General features: G+C 45.1%; 1 protein-coding gene across 1 annotated transcript in view; it reads right to left on the bottom strand.

The window, feature by feature from the left end:
- The window catches only part of FMNL2 (formin like 2), a 301,761-nt gene continuing 286,218 nt past the window's right edge, over positions 1–15,543 (bottom strand). The window contains 7 exon segments of the mRNA XM_027589168.2: positions 1–2,036; positions 3,935–3,981; positions 7,545–7,668; positions 8,374–8,472; positions 10,924–11,025; positions 12,011–12,174; positions 14,509–14,638. Of these exon segments, the coding sequence (XP_027444969.2) occupies positions 1,998–2,036; positions 3,935–3,981; positions 7,545–7,668; positions 8,374–8,472; positions 10,924–11,025; positions 12,011–12,174; positions 14,509–14,638 (705 nt within the window). The 3' untranslated portion in view covers positions 1–1,997.

The following is a 15,543-nucleotide window of genomic DNA, read 5'->3' as shown; positions in this document are numbered from 1 at the left end:
TAGTAGTGTAAATAGTTTATTTGCTCATATGTCATGAAAAGACCAGAAAAGTAACATGAACTGCTTTTTTATAAAACATTTCTAATATTGCTAAGAAGCAAGCCCATTAATAAACAGAAAAGAACATGCCAACATTATTGTCTATTTGATTAATAAATATGCAATTATTTTAATATATGCTTATTAGCATTGAGCTTTGGAAAACAGCTCCTTGTCATAAAGGGCCAACTACTCGTGGTGTATCATGGTCAAATTGCTTTTTTCATCAAAATCAATGTTAACAGACAAAATCTTGGCATGTTCTTTTTTAAAGTACACATTCAAGAAAATGTGCTAGCAGGTGGCAGTTTTAAAAGTAATTTTTTTGTAAATAGGTATGCTAAAGTGAAATGTAACTGATCCCTAAGCTGTCCTTGTAGTTAAATATATATATTAAAAAAAAAACTATAAGTTAAAATAACATTCAGATTGTATAGCACAGGCTGATGCATTTTTAAACAATATTTACAATATTACCCAGAGGCTTAGGTGGGAATTAAAGTGTAAAAACCATAAAAAACTGCACCAATTTTATAGCAAAATATCTGTACATTTAAAAAGAGATCATATAACTACACATTATCCAAGGAAAATGGGACCTTCACCAAGGAGTTCACATAAGCACAACATAAAATAAGAAATTCAGTGGTTAAATACTATACAATAAACTTTACAATTAATATATTGATGTAATGTACCAAGAAGGTAAGCCAGAAGCAGAATGTTTATTATGAAAAGTACAAATTGGCTTTAGTCCAGTTTTTGACTTTGGAATGGATCAAGTGCCCTGCCAGAGAGGAAGGAAAAATAACTGGCTTAGTTGGCCATTTAGTCCCATTACATACCATTTAAGCTTAATCCCAATGTGAATATTTCAAGCAATTTAATTGCAATTCCCCATAAAGCAATGATGCCAAATATATCTTATCCGATTTACAAAAGGAGGAAGAAGTGGGGGTGGGGACCTGCGATTGTCAGGAGAATAAGGCTAGGTTAACTATCACTACTAGCTAGCAGAAGTAATCTTGAATGCTTGATAGAGCTAGTGAACTTCTCCCTGGCTAGCAAGGCACCAATTTCTGTTCTCAGGATAGGCCCATAATGGTCTCAGAAATCCTAATACTGATTACTGAGATGTTAATTTTAGTGCTAATTAATAAATACATTTGCATTATTATTTTAAAAGCTGCCTCTAGCTGAAGAACACAGTACTGCAAAAAAATCTTACACAAATTTGTATGCCATCATACCCTTGCTTTCATACTGGTGAACTCTCCGGGGCATCACGCCCTAGCATAGCAGTGTAGAGTGTAAAACGAGACACAGCTGAGTGACTTCTTTGCCACTGCAATGCATCCTGTTTGTACTGTGCTGGGGCTTGGTTATGGACAGGAGCGTATGTGACTTTTTCCTTCTTCCACGTTGCAAGCCCTTAAAAAGACAGTTGATGGGTATGTCTAAAACAAATGAAATTCCTTAAAAGACATCTCAGCAAAGGAAACCCACAGCAGATGCATCCATGTTATTTACAACTTATCAGGAAACCAGGGTGTGCCATCATGGGACAATCACAATGGCAGATAACGAGTGTAATACGAAATTTACATTTTGGTTAAAAAATTGGATAATATACTGGTGTAAAAAGATACCTAATCAAATCAAACCCTATTGCTTTGATTAATCTGAGCAGGTACTTCCACTTTTAGGCACTTGTTAACAAAGGTTGAAAGGAGAGCCCGTCATTTTTAAATTCCTATGTGTTTGCTAAATCTGAGCCCTTAGAATATTTTGTCAATGTTCAAGGTTGCAGTTAAATGGTAGCACGTAAAGTTCATGTGGAAAGTTTCATTCACGCATACTCTCTACTCATAGAGGCAGGTCTCAGGTTCACATGGTTATCTCGGCACCATTAACAGAACGCAAGTTCTGATCATCAAAGCGCCGCCTGACACTTCTCCTCACCGCATCGGCTCGTCTGTATGGTTGGTTTCTAAGATCTGTAAAGAGGAGAGTATCAATGAGAGAATTGCAACCTTTAGCATCATGTGTCTAAGCAAAGACAAAGGTCAGCTGGCAGCCAATCAAAGCAGCTTCTGTAGGAGAGTCAGCCAACAGGCCCTTCAAATCCATTGACTATTTGAGCCAAAGACATGTACTTTGCCCTCAATAGTTAAAGCAGGATGTAATACTGATGCGAATCTGGAACTTCTAGAAAAATATACAGGAAAGGCAACTATTGTCACTGGCCAGAGAATCTAGCTGGCGTCTTTTTCTGAAATGTTTCTTCAGTTGGAAATAGCTGTGGCTTAGTTTTGTCTTTTTCCCCTGGAAACCTGAATATCAATAATTGTAATGAATTTTAAACTGCAAAATTAATAAACCAACTGCCCTGTCCAATCTTATCTGGAATTTTAATCAAGGAAGGACACTATGCTTATTTTGTAGGCAGAGGTTCCGTTATTTTTCTTCAATTAGTATTAGCTGAGGTCTTTTTTATTTTGTGAAACACAATGCTCAATTAACCACTGAACAAAAACAGTCACTAAATCAAACTACTACTCCATTCCTGTACATTGTCTCCTGCCACCCAGTATTTCCTGTTTTTCTTTGGAGGGGAGAAGTTGTTTGGGCCTTCCAGCATTCTCAATTTGTATTGCGAATGCACAGAATGTTTAAAAATGCCCAACATAAAAAAAAAAGCCTTGTTGAATGAATGAATCAACCACTGCATATTGGTTCAAGCAGGCACTGTTCTAGCAGAATACCTTGGGATGAACAAAGGAATTTTATTTTATGTAAGCATTCTTAATATGAAATCATGCTTTCTTGATGAATACCTAAGGTAGATAGCCTAGCCAGCAGGTAAGCTGCTTCTGATGGGGTCAGGGCAGGCTGTGTACTTCCCTCCCCCCACCCCCACCGGCCACTGTTTCATTTAGTTAGTATTTATTTCCCTTCGTATTGTTGACTTCGGTTAGGAAACATTCTTTCGAAGGGGGAACATAACAGAATTAAACCAGATTGAGTCTTTTTTTATTCCTTTACCTACTCAGGAGCTTGAAAATGGAGCTAATGGGCCGTATCTGGCCTCCAATATTTAGCCCCCAACTTACACTTTTAAATACAGCTTCCTTATCTTTTAATAGATAATATTAAAAAAAAAGAGGGATTCTGACTTCCCTTGGAAAACTGGAGGGTCTGGCAATACTGAGCCCAAATTTTCACATGGCAGAAAGAAATGAGCTGAGTGCTGAGACCCATGCTCTCAGGTTTAGCATAGTCCGCACCAACTCCCGACCCCTTGGAATTTGTCACCCTGCCTTACTCTCTCTAAATTCAAGGGAAGAATAGTTTTACATGCCCTAATCCTCTCAAGCTTCTGCTTCCTGGCCCAGAGTGGTAAGGGAAGGTTAGAATTCCACTTCTGGCTAAGGATATGCAATGACTTGTAGCTCTATAATTCCCGAGTCTTCTGAACAATTGGCTCTAAAGATCCAAATCTTTCTTCAAAGGCTATACCCTGGCCGGGACTTGGCTCTCAGCTTCTTCAGATCCAAAGGGGTTAACTGATTAACTCGAAGGCCAAGAAAAGGGTAGGGGAAGGACAGCCTAGCACCCAAAGCAAGTACAATCACCAGCAAATACCCTTGCCCAAGCCATCACACTTGATAACATGGAAGCAAGCCACAAAGAGTCCAACAGAGAAGCTCTGCCTCACATCACTGGAATGTGAGGTTACAAAGACTTCCCCCTTGTCAGACTCTCAACAGTATTACCCTCAGCCATAGACTGAAACCACTGATCTGCATACAGAGAGAGGAGGAAGCTAAGTAAAAAGTGATGCTTGCCAGCTCTGTGTATCCTCCACCACCGGTGTGCTAGAAGAAATCCTTACCCTCGAGTGAACATTTGGAAATTTAGTGATATTATTCTTCTTTAAGGCTAAACAGAAAAAAACAAAAACACAAAATGATGGTTAAGTAAAAATGGGATGAAAATGGAAAGCAATTCAACTTAGTGCTTAACATACCCGGCATGTTAGCCAACAGAGGAGGAGAGTGGGAGGCCATTAATACAAGAGGTGTTAGATAAAACAAGGGAAAGATCAGAGTGTCTTCCCACCCAGCTCTCTGACCACCCAAATCCAAGCTGCTTTGAAGTTTGGCTCCAGAATGATAAGACAGTCCAGTAGCAAAACTGACAGGAACATTAGCTGAGTAGATGACAGTGTCTAGCCTGGTTAATAAGCACTGGTGGGTAAGTACACTGCAGAGCAAGCAACGACGACACACCACATCCTCTGATACCCTAAAAGACAGAGGAACATACGTAACAAGTGCAATTCACAGAAGAGTTAACGCCACAAAACAAACACGTACCCTGTTCCATGTCAATCTCAGCATGGGAGTTACACAATGGATATTTCCAATTAGAGTATGTGCTTCCCTTGTCCCTTTTCTAATCAACTGGGCACTGCAAAGAAGTTTCTTATCTAGCCATCGGGAACCAAGGGCAGGCAGTTACCTCTTGAAAATTTTGGGATTTTTTAATTCTAACAACAGTGGCATTTTCCAATAATAGGTATTTGCTATTAGTATTTCTGGTTGCCACCATCCTAACCAAAAACGCAGGTCCAGATATGATCTCATCACAAGAGAAATACCCTGGATTTGACAGGGAACAGAGTCACAGTGAAGAAACGCAAATGAGAGAAGACTATGGGAAGCTCCTAAAGCCTTTGTTTTCACCTTCTGCCTCACAGCCTTGCTCCAACGTGGAACTGCTGATAGCTAAACTCGGGCATGACACTCAGAAGGAAAAGGGGCTGAGTATAAAGCTATGGATTGCCTATATCAACTTATACAGACTTCTATGTCCAAAGGGTTCCTTGCTTGTACCGTGAGCTCCATCATACTGTGGATGATGGCTGTAGACAGTATAAGACAGTTAAGACAGACCCAATTTACAACTGTGTGTAGTTCACAATTCCTTCTGCAAATCATTTTTCAACTTTTGGGCACTTTGTGTTCCTGAGCACTTGCCTACAGCTCAATTTATTATCAAAGCATGGTAACTGAATACAGAAAGGAGGCTGGTTTAATATCTGTAAACCCATTAAAACACAGCAAGTGCTCAATAAATGTTAGGTATAGTAGTTACTGTTATTAACGACTATCATTTTGTGTTCAAAGACATTAGCCCAAAAGTCTTTTAACAACCTAGCTGATCCCAATGCTAATTCTCAAAAGTAGTGCTCTATTTATACTATTCTTCTAACCCACACACACTCAGACCACCATAGCCATGTGGATTCATAGACATATTGAAAGTGGCAGTGAGTAAACAGTAATGACTGACATGCAAAACCATGCAGTGTGAACGCAACATAAAAGATAACATGGCAGAGATGGCGATTCCATGCTAGCTAGCATCCTGGGTGGCCCTAACAGACATACAGAGGGACATAAGAGGTCAAAAAATCTGTAGCAACCTTTTAAGAGCATCAGGTGAGAAAGAGTAATAGTTTAGTAATGGTATTCCTCAGTGAGAACAGGTTCGCAGAAAAATCGAGAGCCACGCTTGGCGGTGCGAGCGGTAAAGGGCACAGTCTTCAGCACTGCATCGAAAATGACAGCCAAATAAGACAAACAGAAGAGAGTAAAAAGCCAGGATCTATCACATTAGTACATGGTTAGTGCTTTGTTAATCATACCTGGAGATGGGGAAAGGCAGTTTATACCCAAGGGAGTTCATAAAGTCTAAAAGAGGTATTCAATCTGGGGCTCGGGGGGTGGAAAATGGAAAATATTTTAAAGAGAATAAAAACTGTAGGATCTGTAAGCAGATACTCATTCACCTCCAATAGTAGCTTAATGATGAGGTCAAGCAAATAGAAACTGTACATTTTGCTCATTTGACAAGCCAGGGGTCACTGAGATGGAGAAACAGACTAATGGAAAAGGAACTCTTACTGTGTGAGGCTGGATGCTTCTCTCCCTACAAGTTAATCATACTGTGGCACTGAGGCGAATAGGTGCTTACCCCAAAAAGATCTGCTCCTAGTCTTGCTCACAGCAGAGCTGCTCCCTCAGGGCCGGGGAAACAAAGAGAGGTGCCCAACAATGGGCACTTTACCTGGGGGGCCACGTGCGAACCACTGCCGAGTGAACGATGAGATACGGGCAGGCACGCGCATATGGACTGTGTGTGGCGCCATATGCAGACACAGGCGTTTAATCAGTCACTTACTTAGCCACTGACAACTGAGACTGCTTTACTCTGGGCCGGAAACTCTTTATTGACTTCCTGTCCGGGATTTATGTACCTATTTTATTTCCTTGGGTCTGAGCTGGTGGAAAAAAAACGGTGGTTTTGGCCGTTTAGGATCCCTAACTATGATGTGAAGCTATTCACAAAAAATGAGAAGTCAAAATTCTAAGAGTTATGTTTTTAAAAAAAAAATTAGGACGGCTAAGGAAATGTGACTAATGCGTATTTGATGTGAAAAAGTTGTTAGTTTTGGAGGTGTGTGACAATGCTACTCTGTCTGGCTATGTTTCTTTATTAAAGGGTCATTATCTTTTGAAGACACAGACACTGAAATATAACTAGATGAAATTGTAGGTCTTAGATTTGCTTCAAAATAATCCCAGAGGTTGGGGAATGGGGAGCAGGCAGAAGCAGACATGTAACAAGACCGGCCCTGAGTTGGGAATTGTTGATAGGTGATGGGTATATAGAACTCATCATGCTATTCTCTGTACTTTTGCATTGCATATTTTTAAAATTCTCTACAATAAAAAAAGTGATAAGTATCTTGGGAGCTAAAAAACAGTATTCCTATGCAACAGACATGAAAGTCGCTTGCAACCACTGCCACAGACAGTGACTCAAATTATTCTCCCAAACTGTAAGAGAACGCAGAATCTCTGGAGAATGGCTTCAAGCAGCAAGCATTAGGCTACAACTTAATCAGACAAGAACCAAGCTGGGTTGGGCACCACTCATTCCTAGGCGACGATCCTGATTTCCTCTTGTCTTCAGTTACATCAATGAGTAAAAAGCCTTTTAAAGAGCATGCTGGAAAAATCTGCACTGACCATGGTTAGTACGCAACCCTGAATGGGCCTTGTCCGTGGTACTTATTAGGCAGGCAGGCGGGTGGGAGTGGCCACAAGGTAGGAAATGGAGCAGGGAAACAAATCTAAGACACTGGAAAAACCATCGGGGGGGGAGCCTGGTGAAATCTGCAGGGTTCCAATGATAACGAGAAAAAGTCTTCAGAGGGTGCTGGGGTTTTCTGACAGGCAGTATGCAGCCTACTAAAAATACACTTGAAGTGTATTTTTTTTTATGTGGAGTCCCTCCACATAATTCTGGATCTGCATCAAGTCACCTGGAGACCTTGTAAACCCTGGACAAAAGTAGCAGCGCACTGTGCAAGTAGTCCACTACGGGCAGGATCTGTGGGTCTCTACGGGCCACCAGGAGAAACTATCTTTTACCTGTGATAATGTCTTCAATGGCACCATCTTTGCCTTCATATACATGTCTGTTATCTTTCACTTGTCGCCTTCTTAATTCTGCAATTAATTCTTGCTGCTGCCTCTTTGATTTGTGGGAAGGAGACTAAGGAGAAAGAAGGATGGCAGAGATTAGTGGGACCAGCACCCATGGGAGGCTTTAGAAAACCCCAAGTTCTATCACGAACACACAGCCTCGGCCAAAAAAACACAAGCAGCACCATCCCAACATCCCGCTCAGAGACACACTCAGAAAGCTTCTGGGAAGAAAACAAACTTTGAAAAACACACCAAACTCCAGCTGGCGGTGGTGGGAAGGCTGGATCGTACGGCCACGAGAGGTGGCTGGTGACAACCATCCACTTCTGAAGCTTTGGGGCAGAGGATTGGGATGAAGAATACTCTGACCTGCCAGTCTTTGTGGTCTTCACCTACACTGCTTCCCTCCAGGGAATCCTCCCTCCCGTTCCTCGGAGTGAAGCCAGCCAGCGATCGAGGCCAGCACCAATGGCAACCCCATGAGGCCTTCCTGGACCCTACGCAGTTCATCGTCAGGCTCCCTGGCGCGGCCTCGCTGTATTGCCACCTGAGATTTAAGTTCCTGATCTTAAACCTGGAAAGGCTACGCAGACGCGCTTTTCGCCTCTTTCTACTCTTTGCGGAACAAAGGAATGAACAACAAAGCCATCTGCCACGTTTCCAAGCCCTAGAAGGAAGCGGTCGGGCTCGTGTGTAAATCCGGCTTTTTGGCCCTTTTCCCTGCTGGCGCCAAGGAGACATGAGGCCGTCTCAGGACCCGGCCACTTCTCACCTTTGGATCCTGCTGCTCCATCAGAGCTTCCTGCTCCAGGAGTTTTTCCATGAGTGCTTGTTCCTGCTTTTTCCTCAGCTCATTTTCCTCCTCTGCTTGCTGGGCAAAGTCAAAGGAACCAAAAGATTATGTCAGTGGTAATGACAGCCATCAAGGTTTTCTAAAGTCATTCCTAAGAGAATCTTGGCAAGCCAGAAGTCAGAACGCACGGGAAGCTGACAAGACCTACGCTTAGGCCCCTCGAGGACTCTGATCCAGGCTTTCCCTGTTGGTTTCTATCACATCTCCTCAAAATCCAGCAATCTCGAGGTACCTTGTCCAGAAATCCTTTCCTGAGGACCACCTCCCCACTCACCCTGCTTCTCAGCCTCAGTCCCACAGACGTGGACGGGAACTCTCCTTCTGACAGCTCTGCTCTGTGATTCCCACGTGAGCTTCTTTTGCTTCCAGAACCTGTCCACCTACCTCTAGTTTCCCTGAAACCAGGAGTTCAGATTCCTCTCCTTTTGCCCATTGTTAGGGGAAAACCTCCATTCCCTTGCCTCTTGTTTCCTCCAGGGGTCTCACCCCATAGCTTACTCCTTCCCAAGGGCTGCAGAGCGACTGAGTTTGGGACAAGAAATCAAAACAGGCTCACCTCGCCTCAGCCCTCTTGGGCATTCTCTGTTTTGAAGCCAGCCTCCCTAAAGAGACTTCTATTGGTCTCACTGTGAAGTGGTAAGTCAGTTATCTAGTTTAGGGCTGAAGTATAAGTTCACAGACACACCCCACACCCCCAGTCCAGCTATTATTGGGAATAAAGTTTGCATTTTGGACCCTTGTACTTCCGTCTTAAGTTACATTCTGGTTTGAACTTGGGAAGGGAAAGGAGGGATGACATCCTACAACCCCAACATCCTCCCAAAAAGTCCCCAGGTCAGTACCAGGCTGGAAGTCATTCATTGTGTAGTACCTATGGCCAGTAAAACATCCCACACCACCATTGCCTGACAAGCACCCCACGGAGCCCGCTAACAGGACACAGGGTGAAACAATAACGTGGAAGGGGCTCACTGACAGGCTCCAACCTGTGCCACCCCACACAGATCACCAAGGAACTTCGCTTTTTCCTCTGCTCTACACATACCCCTGCTCAAGTATCAGGCTTTGGGACCTACCAGACCTGCTTCCCAGCTCATATTCTACAATTTAAAAATAGCCTGTATTTTTCCCCTATAGACCTTGGACTTACAATTTTTTATGTGAAGAAATGTGGTCACAGCACGTAACAAGAATCACTTTGAGTCATCTCTTCCGTACACTAGCATCACCAGCCAGTGAACCCTGAGCACCACGGTTAGCAGCAGCTGGTGACCAGAGACCTCCGCATGTCTTACACATGGACTCTGCGCTGTGTTTGGGTTCATCCTCACTTTCCCTTCTGCAAACAGCTTGTGATGTCAGTGGTACATGAAGCCATGCTGATAGCTAAATAATGTAACTTGACAGTTCTGGAGCTAGAGAAGTGACCCACTATATCCAAGCGGATGTTTCTCAAAAATGTAGATGACCTGGGGCGCCTGGGTGGCTCAGTCGTTAAGCGGCTGCCTTTGGCTCAGGTCACGATCCCAGCGTCCTGGGATCGAGCCCCACATCGAGCTCCCTGCTCCGCGGGAAGCCTGCTTCTCTCTCTCCCTCTTCCCCCCAACCCTGTTCATGCCCTCTCAAAATAAATCAAATCTTTAAAAAAGAAAAAGCCACATCCCCCTCCTCCCCCTATAATCACACCCCTCCTTCCTCCACCACTGTTACTGAGGTTATATGTAAACAACCCTGGAGAGTACAGACTGAGGTGTCTCCTAAGTGCACTACCACCCCCTAACGCCCCCACATTCCCCATCATTCTTTTTCAAGGAACAAATTCTTCCAACACATGCCTCTCTGGGTCACATTCTTTTTCAAGACCATAGCACTGGACTGTGTCAAATGACCTATTTAAAGGAAGGGCCATCATTGGTCCAGATGAGGAAACAGACAGCAACCATCCTTCCTAGTGCCACCTTTCAGTCCACGCTAGAGAAGAGCTGGTCTAGATGACCTAAAGGCCTGGGCAGAACACACACGAGCAGGCTGTCCCTGACCTCAGCTACAGCACCCCTGCCACAGGCCCGAGTCCACTCCTTTCACCTGTCCAGCTGCATGGGAAGCCTGGAGTTTCCAAGTCCTTCACCCCACCCACCCCACCCACAAGAGTGAACATTCAATGAGGAAGTGATGGTCCTGGAGTGTCTTCACTTGCCCCAAAGGGCAGCCAAGAGTTTTTGCCTTTGCGCTGAACTACAGGCCTGGCTGGCTGGAGACAGGGAGCATCGTGGGCTGAGGGCCCCAGGAACACGCAGCCCCCACAGGACTGGAGACTGCTCAGACTCAGGCTGACCTCCCAGATCTGCTGCCTAAAGGAACAGGGGAGGCCTTTGCACAGCAGTGGAGACTCAGACACAGCTCCGGGAGGACACCCACTTGACAAACAATGCCAAGGAAGGCTTTAAAGGACCCCGTGCTCCTATTTACCTTATAGGCTTTCACAAACCGGACAAAGACAGGAAAGAAGACAGAGGGTGGCGTCGTCTTGGGGTTTTCTCCAAAATACTTTACCACATCATCAAAAGCGTCCTGTAAAGAAGCAAACTCCTCTTAAGTTTCGTAAGGTCCAGCATGTGAACTTGACCCCCTGGGGGAAGAGCAGCAGAGCGGTAGGGAGGATCCAGCCACTGCCACAGCTCTCCCACGGCCCCCTCACGCTCCCATGACCTTCTCCAGCCTCTGGTGTCCTCTGAACGCCTAGGCTAAGAGAGCAGAAGGCAATAGTGCCGCACAGGACTCATCTCGGGGACCACCTGCACTTCTACACACCGCCTCTGCCTCTCTCTCTCTCTCTCTCTCTCTCTCTCTCTCTCACACACACACACACACACACACACACACACACACGGAACTACTCCTTTCAAGAGCTTCCTAAGGCCATGGCAGACAAGTGTTAGAAGGGATCTCAGAAGTCACTCAGACTCCAATTCCAGCTGGCTGCTTCGATGCTCCTTACAGTGTCCCCACCTCAGGGACACTCACTTCTCTGCTTAAACTCATTCCTGGCACAAGACAGCCTCTTTCGGGAGCTGTCCCACCCCATCTGCATTCTGAGTCCCCACCACACTCTGCCTTTCCTTCTGTGACGGCATGCAGTCCACGTTGGCTGTTTTTTAAGTGTGTAAACTTAACCCCCAGTGTACTATAAGATTTCGAAGTCAAGGCCTACAGAAACCCAACACACTGGGAAGGAGCAGTGCTTTGCTAAACACAGGAATGACTGTTGGCTGAAATGAATATAGGACTCCCAGAGAAGGAGCCTAGGACTAAAAGGGGAGGGGAAGGGGAGAGGGAGAGCCTCTAGAGAAGAGAGCGAAGACTCCAAATCAGAAGAGGACAATGAACAGAGCAGGGACAATATTCAGAAAGATCTCACCCACAGGAGTCATTAGCTACAGAAGAAATCTACCCTCAGCAGACAGAGGGCAATTCTCCCCCAAGGCCAGGCCAGCACCCGGGTGGGTGTAAGGGATCCAATCACGTCCTTGCGAGTGTCCGGAGCACAGATGCTTACCTGTGCAATCTTGGCATCATCCTGCAGCTTCTTCAGCTTCCCCTCATTGTTGAGGATGAACTCTTTCAGCAGTGTGTTGTGGTCATGCATGGTGTACTCCCTCTTGGTTAAGTCCATGCCCCTCTGGAGCTCCTTGACGTCCAGCAACACATTTTCGAGGGAGACTGAAGTAGAGACAGCAATGTCCCCATGAATGTCAAAACCCCAGTGAGTCTGGCTGGTAAGCCCAGTTCTCAGTGGATTCCTAGGGTCACTCAAGGACCTTATATCTTTCAGAGCAAAGACTTTACAATATGAATAATTTACTAGTGCTCGCTACCCCACGCGGCATTAATTTCTGTATATGCACTAATTCATTTGCACTTAGTCCAACTTGCCAACAACAAAAAGCAGCATAAAGAGGTTACATGGCCTGCCCTATGTTGCACAGGTAGGAAGTGGCCAAAATGGAGTTCAGAGAACAACCATGGACTCCACATTCTGGGATTATACCAAACTATTCCATCTGCCTTACAGGAGGATAACCTATCCGTGGGTCTGTAGGCTCAGAGACTCCTTAACTGTGCAGGGCCCAGGATCTGATCCTCTAACACTCTGACCTCATTTACATTTCTGTGGCTCTCCAGCAGGGGGTAGCACTGAGATGTCGAACTTTAGTACCACTGACCACTAGAAACCAAGCAAGCTTGGACAGCTTCTTGTCAAAGAAGCCTTCCCTGCTTCAGAAGGACTTCTCAGCACGAACCTTTCCATCTGCAGTGTGGCCACCCTCCCAGAGCAGTCTTCCTGGTACCTTCCACACCCACCTTCCCCTCTGGCTCCCTGCTGCCCGACTCAGCTCTGCACGTGGATGAATTACACAAGGCGGTTAGGTTTTTCCCTTGCTAGACTCAACACGGTCTTACTCAACTCTGACTCCTCAATGCCTAGGACAGTGCCCAGTACACCACAGGGACTCAGAAAGGCTCACTGGATCAGCAAAGGGAGTGACTGAATAAAGGAGTGAAGGTATAAAGAACACATGTCAGCTCACCTGGACACCAGGGAGAGAACACAGAGAACAATGCAGCCAGAGAACCTCCATCTCTCCACCTGCCCTGACTGATTTTTTTCAACGCTTCTGGGGAATCTCAGTTGGGCCAAACAAAATGGTCAAAACAAAAATTTTTGTTAAACTTTTTTTTTTTTTTTAATTAGAATTGTGATGCTAAAGAATCCCTAAATTTAGGCAAAGAGAAACCTGGAAGGAGGAAAATCACTGCCTGCGGAGCCCTGAGCCCTCAGTGGATCTGTCACAGCCTGCTCTGCACAGCTCTCCACAGTCAAAATATCAGTCTCCCCTGCTTCTCAGCCTCCACTAGGGCTCCCTCAGTACCCGTCCCCAGTTAGCACTGCATCACCTCATTCATTCATTCACTCATCTACCTATGCGCCCAGCAATTTACTAGGGGCTACAGGAATTATAAATAAAACTTGGTTATACTCATAAATCCACAGATTGGAATGGACATGCAAACCGTTATAATAAAATTTGAGAAATCTTGTATGAAAGAGTAGTGCGGAGTGCTCTGCAGTAAGAACACAAAAGGAGCGGCCATTTACTTTGAGGAAGTCAGAGAAAGCCTTGCCCAAAAAGATTTAATTCACTAAGTCTGAAGTAGGCCCCGGGAATATGAATTTATAATAAACACCTTGGCTGCTCGGGGCTCAAGATCCTAATGTGAGAATCACAGTATGTAATCAACTCTGGGGTCAATGTGCTTCTGGTTCCTTTTTCTAGCTGAAAAAGTCTTTGGATCGCTTCTCGGCCTTCTGGCTGAGATCAAGTGAACAATCTTTGGAGAGGACGTGGTACATTAGACGATAAAGTATATGAGAAGACGTGGGTTCTAGTCCTGTTTCTATCACGTTCTACACATGTGACCTTGGGCAAGCTACGTAACCTCTAAAAGTGTCAGTTTTCTCATCGGTAACATGGGGATACCATTACGTACCTACTATAGCCCAGCCATCTCAGAACCACTTGATGATTTAAATGAGAAAATGGGTAACTGCTATGGCAAAATAACAGCCAAAAGTACTGATAATTTAGCTTGTGCTCAGGCTAAGGCACAATGCTTGGAACTACCAAACCTGAGCAAGTGGGATGGCACAAAATCAAACTGAAGTATTTCTTGGGGGGTGATTTTCAGATTTTCTCTCTCGTGTTTCAACAACAGCAATAGACTAAGAAGGACATCGAATGGAAGAGGGAAGCTGCCCAAGGTCCAGAGCCCCGACTCTGTGCAGAGGACACAGAGAGGTCTCCCTTGTGTCCCTAGTTGCTACGGCTCCCAGGCGTGGGCAACACCATGGCCTACACACTCCAGCCGAGAGCATCTGACTTTTCACCTTGCCTTTCCAAAGGGGTTCCAAAGAAGCAGGGGATGGCTCCCCCAGGACCCATGATTAAAGGCACTTGATACCCAAGAGTAACAGGAAGAGCAGAAGTCAAGTACCTGCAGCAGCTTTCTCCACATAGTGAAGCTCATTATAAAACAGGGACACTTGGTGATATTTCTCTTTTACCACATTTGAAATGTAGTGCAACAGTGTTTGCTTTCGGTCTGTTGACTTTGTATCTAAGAGCTGAAAACAAAAGGAATATGGGTTAGAGTGAAAGAAGATGGGAAGCTTGCCCCCGACATGATGTCCTCCCACTCAGAGTATCTGAGTACAGCACCCCAAAGTGGACAAAAAATACCCCCATGGAAGGATCAAGTCTGGACATGTTCTTCACTAAACTGGCCCACTAACTTGTAAAAGAGACCACAGGACCTCTCCAACCGGGGGTACGTTCAGTGTTGGGGACGATTCCAACACACATCTCTACCCACACAAAACCTCCCCACCGCACATCTGCCACACCACCTCCGCTGGCTAAAAAGTAGGAAGCCCCCAGTTTGAGTGCTTTCCAAAGCAAAGGAGCAGAGGAGTGAGCGTGGAACCGGCAGGCGTGCAGGTACTGCCCACAAGATAGGACTTGTTGTCTACAAGTTTCTAGTAGTCTACACGTTTCTAGTCCAGTGCTCTCTCATTCCCCAGCCTCCATGACACAAAGCAGCTGGGCTTACCACACATGACCCTCCTGGGCCAGAACTGGGACTAACTGGACACTCCCTACCAAACAGCCATGTCTCCCCAGGGCCCGGGACTCAACCCACTGCCCAACCTTCTCACGTGGAAGCCACGTTAGCCCCACACAGCCTTGGGGGAAGAGGATTTCACGGAGGATTGTCTCTAGTCCTGCCCATCTAAGTCAGATGACTCCGAAAAGCAGCACACACTTTTCCATCCAGGGAAGGGAGGGGGAGTGGGATAGATATATAGATAAAATACATACATATGTATATTTAGAAAATACAGAAAAGTAAAAAGAAGCACTTTGGAAAAAAAATCCCTCATTCTGTCCAATCTCTCTGTTAGTATCTTAACCCACTTCCGTTCAGGTTTTTCCTGCGTATTTTACTTGAGTGAAATCAATTAGTCCATGC

Source organism: Zalophus californianus, chromosome 3 (assembly GCF_009762305.2).
Source record: "Zalophus californianus isolate mZalCal1 chromosome 3, mZalCal1.pri.v2, whole genome shotgun sequence".
Taxonomy (NCBI): domain Eukaryota; kingdom Metazoa; phylum Chordata; class Mammalia; order Carnivora; family Otariidae; genus Zalophus; species Zalophus californianus.
The sequence above is the reverse complement of the archived record's forward strand: the minus strand, read 5'-3'. Positions and strand labels throughout refer to the sequence as shown.